Source organism: Tupaia chinensis, unplaced genomic scaffold (assembly GCF_000334495.1).
Source record: "Tupaia chinensis unplaced genomic scaffold, TupChi_1.0 Scaffold000318_1, whole genome shotgun sequence".
NCBI lineage: Eukaryota > Metazoa > Chordata > Mammalia > Scandentia > Tupaiidae > Tupaia > Tupaia belangeri.
This window is the reverse complement of record NW_006159811.1, coordinates 5,557,939-5,568,492: the sequence shown is the minus strand read 5'-3', so window position 1 is coordinate 5,568,492 and position 10,554 is coordinate 5,557,939. Positions and strand designations below refer to the sequence as shown.

At 37.7% G+C, this 10,554-nt stretch overlaps 1 protein-coding gene across 5 annotated transcripts in view; it reads left to right on the top strand.

Annotated features, from left to right (window-relative positions):
* MRPL1 (mitochondrial ribosomal protein L1) overlaps positions 1–10,554 on the top strand; it is a 124,413-nt gene that overhangs the window by 58,127 nt on the left and 55,732 nt on the right. For all 5 annotated transcript variants that reach the window (XM_006151467.3, XM_006151466.3, XM_027773068.1 and 2 more), the window contains 3 exons: positions 3,408–3,491; positions 5,666–5,737; positions 10,082–10,193. In XM_006151467.3, the coding sequence (XP_006151529.1) occupies positions 3,408–3,491; positions 5,666–5,737; positions 10,082–10,193 (268 nt within the window). The remainder of the gene's footprint in view (positions 1–3,407; positions 3,492–5,665; positions 5,738–10,081; positions 10,194–10,554) is intronic.

Below are 10,554 nucleotides of genomic sequence, written 5' to 3'. Positions count from 1 at the left end.
ACTGGGCACATGTGCGTGTGTGCCCAAGATCCCGAGAGGAGAATGGAGGAGAAGGGATTGTGGTGTGGCCATCTCCCCTGGGGGGGTGATTTCTCTCTTTCTGTCTCTCTGTTTGTCTCTGTCTTTCTGACAAGAGCATGTGCCCTATAGCAAAAAGCCTCTAAAAAAAAAAAATAAAAAGAAAGAAAACTCTCTGGGGAGTTGATACTGTAAACCTCTTATTTTGTCCCTGTATAAATTTCAACAAGAGTTGAAATCAATTGAGGTATTACTGTAGCTTTTGAAAGTGACTTAATCTCTCTAGGTGTCATGCCCTTCTTTGTAAATGAGGTCTCAAGGTCTTCAGACATGTCCTTTGGATTCCTTGGTTGAGACTAAGTTTGCATGGGTGGCCTTCTAAACTCCTTATTCTTCCTTCACCTTGAGCTTCCCTGCTTACCTATTTATATATTGAAGTTCTAGGGCAGACTTTTGTTTATAAAACTCTAAAAGTAAGAAAAACACAAGGTTAGTATTGAGGTTTATTCCAGCCTAAGTTTTGTTAAATTTTTCATTTAAGAGATCTAATTTTTTTTAGAAATGGTATTTTAATTTTTATTCTGAGGGTATCTTTTTGTGGGTCAAACTAGAATATGGACTTTTTTTTAGTACAGTTTAACAAACTCAACAGCAATAATAATAGAGCACCCACAAGGAGGAAGTACAGTGTCCAGCTTAAGAGCATGGGTTCTGGAGGCAGATTATAGAACGGACCAGAAGCCTGCCATCACTAGTTTTGGTTTTGGGCTCTTTGCTCTTTGACATTGAGGATATTGGTTAACCTTTTCAAATCTCAGTTTCTTCATCTTTTTTAAAAGGGAGAACAATGTTTATTAGCTCATGTGGTTGTAGCAAGGATTAAATGTGATAATCATGGAAAAGACTTTATAAGTGCTTAATAGTAACAGTTAACATTTACTGAAAACTTCCTGTGTGCTAGCCACAGTTCTAGATGTTTTGCATGCATTTCTCAGTTACTCCTATAATAATCTCAGAAGAGGAAGCAGATACAAAGCAAAGTGAAGTAACTTGTGCAAGGTTATGGAATAGGGATGCGGAGGTAAGATTTGAGGGACCAGCAGATGGCGTAATGGTTATGTCGCTGGACTCCCATATGGTTGACCCCAGTTTGAGTCTTGGACCAGGTGATTTAAAATTCATGCCGGGCATGTGTGTACATTGCTGAAATCTTGAGAGGAGAATGGAGGAAGGATTACAGTGTGACCAACTCCCCTGGGGGGTGATTTATCGCTTTTTTATTTTGTCTCTGGCAAGTGCAAGCACCCTGTAAAAAAACTTAAAAAAAAAAAAAAGATTTGAACCCCGACTGTCTCATTTCTTAGTTATCATTTATTAGAAACAGTTTATATGAGGCATGTTGCTGCCTTTATTTTATACCCTAGTGTTTCCGGTAGTTTTTTTATTTTAAAAGTCTTGTAGTTTCCAAGATGGTCACTTTATTAGTTAATTATTAATGTAATTCATAGCAGCATCTTATAAGACCACAAGCTTTGGGACCTGTGGATGGTGTAATGGTTACGTCCCTGTACTCCCGTGTAGTCAACCATGGTTTGAATCCTGGACCTGGTGACTTTAAACTTACGCCAGGGTCATGTGTGTGCATGCATGTGTGCCTGCCCAAGGTCCCAAGAGAGATTGGAGGAGAAGGGATTGAAGTGTGTCCATCCACAGAAGGAAAGGGTGATGAATTCTCACTTTCTGTCTCTCTGGTGAACAGGAGGAAAGGGTGATGATTTCTCACTTTCTGTCTCTCTGGTGAGTGTATGTGCCCTATAGCAAAAATCTCTCAAAACCAAAAAAAAAAAAAAAAAAATTAAAGACCACAAGCTTCATTTCATATATGGAAGCCAGCTGTAAACTAATGAAATTGAAAAGATACTGTTGTCTTCCTAAAGCATTTTGTTGTTGTTGTCATTATTCTTCATAGAGTGTCTCATAACAAGCCAATACTCCCCAGGGGATGCTATTATTGTGATTGCTTACTGTTGGAAAATTTATTGAAACCAGTTGTGACATGTTAATAGCAAAGGACTACCAGCCAATAAAACATGGCTGATATAAAACATACTTAACAATTTGTGCCTTCTTGTCTGAAAAAAATCTCCAGGAGGGTACCCCTACTTTAAGTTTTTCTAAAAATATAGTCTCTCGATCGATTTTATTAGGAGAACAACACTGATTCTCTTTCATTCAAAAGTTAAAGGCTATACCAAAACTAGCGAGAACCTAGTTAGAACTTGTTTCCATGTGAAGTCTCTGTGTGAGAACTGTGCCTTGCTCAAATGACTGTAACAGATTAGTTTGGAGGCCCTATAGAACCTCTCCTTGAATTAGAATATCTCAGATATATATTTATTTATCAATTTTTCATTTTTTGGCTTTGCCAATGGACTTCCCAAATACATTTGAAATTGTTGGTAGTCCACGTTGTTGCAAAATAATTGCACTCAGAAGAACCTCTCAGACTCTCATTTTGTCTTAGATACAGGTTTTATGTTACTGATTGTTTAGAGCCAAGGATAGCAGTTAGGGGTGATCTACTGAGCAGGTCAGCAGGATATCGTTCAGTATGTTCATCTGAATTCACATCCTACTTGATGGTGTTGGAATATTTCTGTTTAAAAAAAATATTAAGAAAAAAAATTAGGAGCCAACAGGTGGAATGGTAGTTAAGGGTGCTGGACTCCCATGTGGCTGACTGGTTCGAATCTGGACCTGGTGGCTTAAACTCATGCCGGGCGCGTGTATATGCCTGCCCAAGATCCCGAGAGGAGAATGGAGGAGAAGGGATTGCAGCGTGGTCATCCCCCTGGGGGGGTGATTTCTTGCTTTCTATCTCTCTGTCTTTCTCTGTCTTTCTGGCAAGCACACACACCCTATAGCAAAAAGCCTCTCAAAAAAAAGGTCACATATATTCGTGTATGTGTGTGTGTATATATACACACACACATACACACATGTATACATATGTGTCTATATGTACACATATATAACATATATATGTGTGTATATATTGTATGTAATACATATATTTAAATATGTGTGTACATGTAGTCACACACATTATATAGTACACACACATATATATAGTTACACACACACATATATATATATATATATGTAGTTGGGAAAGTCCTGATGCATTTTTGCATAGAAAAACAGAAAAAAATATGTCATTACTTTCTCTTATGCTTTAAATGGTAATCATTGAATATTCTGGATTAATGGGAGGATATATAGTAGAATTTAAACACCAAAACCAAAACATGTTAGTTCTGTTTTTTTAGAATATAAGAGCTATAGAAAATATGAACTTTTTAATATTTATTTTCTCTTTGTTTATTTAGAAAAAAGTGGAACCATTTGCCAGTGTTCTTAGTCTTCCATACCCATTCACTTCGGAAATTAAAAAAGTTGCAGTGTTTACAGGGGTGAGTAACTTTTGTCAACTCTTCATTTATTTTAGAAATCACATTAGCCATTGATTAGAGTTAGAGAAAATCCTAGAGCTCACCTGGTCTTATTTCCTCCAGTTGGAGCTCTAAGCGCTTCCATGAGTTATTTGAGGTTATGTCAGTTAAGAAAGAGCTAAACTGGGACATGAATCCCATCACTGCCAGTCCATCATCCGTATATACTCTAGTGAGAAAATTGAAGTGTGGAACTTAGACTAGTAACTCTTGCTTCTAACTCCAGACTTCTCTTCTCAAACAAACAGATTTTAAAGTAAATAGGACCACTTAGGACTGTAGAGAATCCACAACTTTTGAAATGAGTCTGGAAAAATCAGTCAAATGTATAACAAATGTAATAGCATAGCTCTTTGTCAATTTTTTGTAGTATAGACATTTATTTATAATGTGATTATTCATTTGTTAAGCATTTTGATTCTTCTCCATCTAAAGTTCAAACATGAGACATCTTAAAGTTTTCTTCTGGCTTATTTTTTAAGAGGAACCTCTTTCCTCCCAGGAAAGTGGAGACTGTAGCTGCTGGAAAGTCACAGAAGTGTAGTAACAAAGGGAGTGAAGCATTTTCACAGTAAAACTAGATGGTATAAATGGAATATAAAGAAAATAACTAATATGTTAAAAAATGTTTTAGATACCTAGCTAAGTTTTGTTTCTCCAATCTCTTAAATTAAAAAAAAAAAAAAAAAATTCCTGGGCCAGCCCATTACTTGGTGGTTAAGGTGGTTGGATTCTACATGGCTGACCCTGGTGGTTCAAGTTCTGATTCAGCGGTTTGTGTGTTCATGCCCAGAATCTCAAAAGGAGGGAGAGATGGAAGAAAAGAGATTATGGTGTGACCATTCCCGGTGGTGGTGGTAATAAGGAGTGATTTTTTCATTTTCTCTCTCTCTCTCTCTTTCTGGCGAGTGTCTACACCCTCTGGCAAAATTAAGAAGGAAAAAAAAGTATGTTGGTTTGATAAAATGTCTTTATTTAAGTTAGCAAAATTAAATATATTTAAATATGTTTTTTTAAAAATAATTATTTATTGGGAACCAGCAGTTAGCGTAATGGCTATGTCGCTGGACTCCCACGTAGTCGACCGCGGTTCGTGTCCCGGACCCGGTGACTTAAAACTCACGCCGGGCGCCTGTGCGTGCGTGCCCAAGATCCCGAGAGGAGAATGGAGGAGAAGGGATTGCGGCGTGACCATCCCCCCGTGGATGCAAAATCCAGATGGCCTGGCAGATGGAGCCCTCGAAGACTGGTTGAAATGTCCCAGACATATCCATCACTTAAACACTCCATAGGAACTTTGAATAAACTGAAAGATCTGAAATTCTATGGACTGTAGAAGGCAGTCAGCTGTAAAGTTCATGTGCAGAAAACATGGTTGATTATGACTTCTTAAAGGAAACTTATTGTATTGCATTTCTGTATTATTTAATCATTTGGTAGTTTCAGAAAAAAAATCCATCAAATAGTTTAAAAAAAATTATTTATTTAATTTTATTAATTGTTATTATTATTACCAGAGAGAGAGGGAAATATGAGAAAATCAAACCATCAGGCCCAGGATGATGATATAGTGATAGCACTGGAGACAGGTCAGATCATTTGATAGGTTCTTAGTTTGCCATTTTTCTTTTTCTTTTTTTTTTTTTTTTGGAGAGGTTTTTGCTATAGGGCGTGTGCGCTCACCAGACAGAGAGAGACAGAGAGATAGAAAGCGAGAAATCACCCCCCAGGGGGGTTGGCCATGAAGCAGTCCCTTCTCCTCCAGTCTCCTCTCGGGATCTTGGGCATGCATGCACACGTGCCCGGCGTGAGTTTTAAGCCACCGGGTCCGGGACGCAAACCGCAGTCGACTACGTGGGAGTCCATCGACATAGCCATTATGCTAACTGCTGGTCCCTTAGTTTGCCATTTTGATGTATTTCCCTATATGCTAGTCAAGAAGCACCTTGATTATTTACAAACTAAACTTACTTTCAGTATAATATTTCTGATACATCTAGTTGAAAAGTGATGCATTTTCAATGAAAAAACAATTTTTACTTTTAGTTGTGACATTTTTTACAAAATACTTGAAAACAAACTGCATTTGTTTTAAATTAAGGATGGATGTTCAAACTGCTGTTGTATTTTGGTAGAATGCATCAGAAATTGAAATAGCGGAAGAAAATGGAGCTGCATTTGCAGGAGGAACTAATCTGATTCAGAAGGTACAGTGTTGTTTTCATGTTCAAGCGTTATAAAGATTGTTCTGTTATCTTTGCCACTTACTGATTTTTATTACATGTGGAACGTAACCACTGGTCCCATATCTTTTGATAAATGGTTTGTAGGGATTTATAAAATGGAGAATGTTCCCCACTTTTTCAGTCTCAAAATCAAGGTAAGAAAAACTATCCATACAGTCTGATATTGATTATACTTAATTTATATGGATGAGTTTTTTCTTTTTTTTTTTTTTTGTTTGTTCTCTTTTTGTCAATGAGTTTTAAGGGTACTCTGGAAAGGGCAATATGACTCTGGTTTTAATGTGAGATTTAAAGTGAAATCCAGAGATCAGCAGATGTCCCAATGGTTATGTTGCTGGACTCCCAAGTAGTTGACTGTGGTTCAAGTCTCAGACATAGTCACTTAAAACTGATGCTGTGCATGTGTGCCCAAGATCCTGAGAGGAGAATGGAGGAAAAGGGATTGCGGTATGGCCATTCCTACTGGGGGATAATTTCTTGCTTTCTGTCTCTGTCTCCAGCGAGTGCACACTCCCTATAGCAAAAATCTCTCTAAAAAAATAATAGAGTGAAATCCAAAAGGCAGCGGACATGAATATTTCTACTCATGTTTTTTTTCTTTTCTTTTGTAGAGATTTTTTTTGCTATAGGACGCATGCACTCGCCAGACAGACAGAGAGAGACATAGAGACAGAAGGTGAGAAATCACCCCCTGGGGTGCCGCAATCCCTTCTCCTCCATTCTCCTCTCGGGATCTTGGGCACGTACGCACATGCACCCGACGTGAGTTTTAAGCCACCGGATCCGGGACGCGAACCGTGGTCGACTACGTGGAAGTCCAGCGACATAGCCATTACGCCAACTGCTGGTTCCCTCTACTCATGTTTTAAAGATCAAATATTTGTTTTGCTTTCTCAGAGTGAAAGTATGATCCACTTAGTAGATAACATAGTATCTGAACTCTATAAAATAGGGTACATTTGGTTCCTCCTAAATTTTACTTCAACTACACCCTGTTTCCAGTAAGTTCAGAGCAGTATGGGCGGAACATGGGAGCAACAAAGGATTATATATCCTCCCTTTTCTAGAGATTGTAGAGCCTGTTTGAACACAAGAACAGTTTTTATTTTATTTTTTTTAAGAAATGAGGAGAAGAGGCATGGAGTTATTTCTGAAAATACAAAAGATTTCCCTTACTGTTCTCTAAAAGCTCTTCTGAATGTAATCATTTAGATGATAGAATTTTTAGAGAGCTCAGAGACAGGAAAAAAGTGACTTGAAAATTTATCCATTGTCCTATATCTAGATTTTCATTTAGGAAAGTTTTGACTGAGCGTGTGCTTTGGGATATATAACTAGGTACTTGTACTTTGTTTTTACCCCAGAGCACTCTCCAATTGCTGATGATTCTGGATGTTTGAGGTTTTTAAGAGATTCCTTTCATGAATGAGAAAGAGGGTGATGGGCTTGCACAAACACAGGGATCTCTGACAGGGTCTTGCCAAGTGTTGTGGTTCTTCCCTAGCCTTCCAGCCAGCCAGCACCACAGATAAACCTGTGACATACTGAGATGTGCTCAGGTGGACTGAGATTTGAACCTTGGGCCTTTCTTTGTGGTTCCAGTGATACCTTACGACTTGCGCCACTACAGTTGAACTGGGATCCTGGATTTTCAAAAAGGGTCACCAGAATGATTTTTGTTAACAGAACTAGTGAAAAATGGGAAGAAATTATGCTTTAATATTTATCCTGGGGCTGACCCCATAGGGCAGCGGTTGAGCACTATGCAGAGAGAGCTGGATCCCACATGGCTGATAGAGGTTCAGTACCCAGCCCCAGCAGCTTAAAAAACATGCCATGCACGTACATGCATGCCCCGAATCTGAAGGGATTGGGAGAAGGAGGAAAAAGGATTGTGGCATGTCCAGGCCCCATCCATTGGGGGTGCTCTATCTCTAATACACACACGTGCAAACTTCTGACACTAATAAAAGAAAATACTGGTTCTAGGCCACAATCAGAGGTACTCAGTTTTTCTGCTGCATTATTTAATTTAAAAAAAATTAAAACATTATTTCCTAATTAGAAAACAAACATACCACAAATGCTTAAGTTTTTCTTTGGAAAGATTTTTGTTACAGGGCGTGTGTGCTCGCTGGAGAGACACAGAGAGAGAGAGACAGAAAGCGAGAAATCACCCCCAAGGGGTATGGCCATGCCACAATCCCTTTTCCTCCACTCTCTTCTTGGGATTTTGGACATGCTCCTGGCATGAGTTTCAAACTGCTGGGTCTGAGACTTGAACTGTAGTTGGCCATGTGGGAATTTGGCACCTTAACCACCACGCCACCTGCTGGCCCCAATGCTTATGAATTTGACAGTAGAACATGGATTCTGGAGTCAGAGAACTATTCTTACTAAACTTGTGTGCTGTCATTTATTTTCTTCCTGCAGGTACAAGAGTGTCTTGTGGAACTGTTTTAGTCACTGTAGGAAAAGAGAGGAGGAGAAGAGGAAGGAAAAGGAAGGGATGGGAACTGGGTGAACTATACTGTTGGGTCATCGAAAAAGTCACGATGTATTTTTCTATGCAAGTATGCGTCGTGACTTTTCTGACGACCCAATATGTAAAGTCTTTAGCAGAATACTTGGCACATGAGAAGTGTTCATTTAATGTAAGAAAGGATAATGGCAGGAGAATAAAATTCCAGAATCAGTAAGTAGTTTTTCCAGATCTTAAATTTTTACGGTTGACCATGAAACCCCAAACGAAGGCCTTGAGTGGCATATTGCAGGAAGATTTCATGCAAAAAGAATCATTGGTGAAATACTTGTTTTCCAGGAAGCATTCTGAAAGGTGACTTTATTATATTACCACCTAAAAAAATGTTTTTTTATTTTTTTAGTGTAGTGACTTATAGTAATGTAATAATTATTTGGGTACTTGCCTGAATTAGTAAAAAATGTCTTTTAAAATTTGAATATTAATCACTTTGCTCTGAGAATAGAAATGAGGTGTAGATAATAATTTATAAATGAATTGTCTTGGTCCCCTTCCCCCTGTTTTTAGTTGTTGGTGGCAAAGACAATTTTAGTTTCAGTTCTGTGTGAAAATAATTATAGATTCAGTTCTTTTGATGATCTAGATTAAGGAAGCTAGTGGTTGTTTGTGAGTTTGGCAGCTATTTTACATGTGATCTATTGCAAAAATTTCAGCTAGTTTCAGTTTTAATGGACATATGAATTCAACTTTGTGGAAATTTATGAGCCATGTACTTATCAATGCTATGTTTAGTCTGATAACACTTAAACCTAATGTAACCCTGTGGAAGAATTAAAATAATGAAATCCTTTATTTTTATTTATTTATTTTAATTTGACTGGAAAGGGACAATGTAAGAGAGAGAGAGAGAGTGAAAAAGCAAGCCATCAGGTCCAGGATTCGAACTGCAGTTGGGCATGTGGGAGTCCAGCACCCTTAACTGCCATGCCATCTGCTGGCCCCGTGAAATCCCTTTTTAAAAAAGATGAATGTGGTAACAGGTGGGAGTGAGAGTAGTGGAAAAGGAAAAAGGGAGAGATAAGTAAAAAGATAAGAAATAGCGAGGCTAGCAGGTAGTGTGGTACTAAAGGCACTGGACTTCCACATGGCCAACCACAGCTCACGTCCCGAACCCATGGCTTGGGTGTGTGTGTGCATGAGTGTGTGCCGAAAATCCAAGAGGAGAACGGAGGAGCAGAAATTGTAGAACGGTCATCCCCTGGGGGGATGATTTCTCACTTTACCTCTCTCTGTCTCTTTCCGGTGAGTGCACTTGCCTTATGGCAAAACCTAAAAGGAAAGAAAAGTTACAAAATAGCAGATATATAGGATGAATAGATATAGAGATCTAATGTACAACACGAGAACTAAAGATAATAAAATTGTATTAGGAGTTTTTGTTAGATTTTTAGATGTTCTTGTCTCAAAAATGTAACTATGTGAGATGGTAATTATGTCGACCTACTTCACTGTAGTGTCCATTTTATTATCACTATTATTATAAGTATGTATCTCATAACTTCATGTAGTAAACCTCGAATGTACACAACATTTATTCCCCCCAAAATGGATGTAGCTGTTTTTAAAAGAAAATATTTTGCTTCTGATGGTTTTCATAACTGGTAAATGTGTACATATGATCCTTATGATTGAAGAAAAACATTGTACTTATGTTTGCTTTCTGAATTATAAGAGAAATTACTACGTTATATTTTATTTCTTTTCAGAAGAATAAAGCTTTTCATATAATCTAAGGTTGTCTTTTTTTTTCTACTTATTTTCAGATTTTGGATGATGAAGTTCATGCAGACTTTTATGTAGCTGTTCCAGAAATAATGCCTGAGCTCAATCCATTAAGGAAGAAACTGAAAAAAAGATTTCCAAGGCTTATTCGAAGTAAGGGAATTCTTTTTGTTATTACAGTGTATCAGTAACTTCCTTTTCAACTTTGTTCGGTTAGAAAAAAAAGTTGTAAATAAATATGTAGAATACATAGTTGGTCAGCATAATTCAGGTTTGTGTTAGATGAGAGAACCATGTGGATTTGATATTTTTCTCTTTGGCATTAATATTGGTAATCTAACATAATTTGAAAACCTAGCCGCTTATAATACTGGTTCATTAAATTTAGCTCATAGTCTAAGGCCAAGTTAATGGAATGTAGCATTTACTAGGTATATTATCATCACACTATCTTATTGAATTGATATATTTTTTTTAGAGGTTTTTTTTTTTTTTTTTTCACTAATGGGCGCGG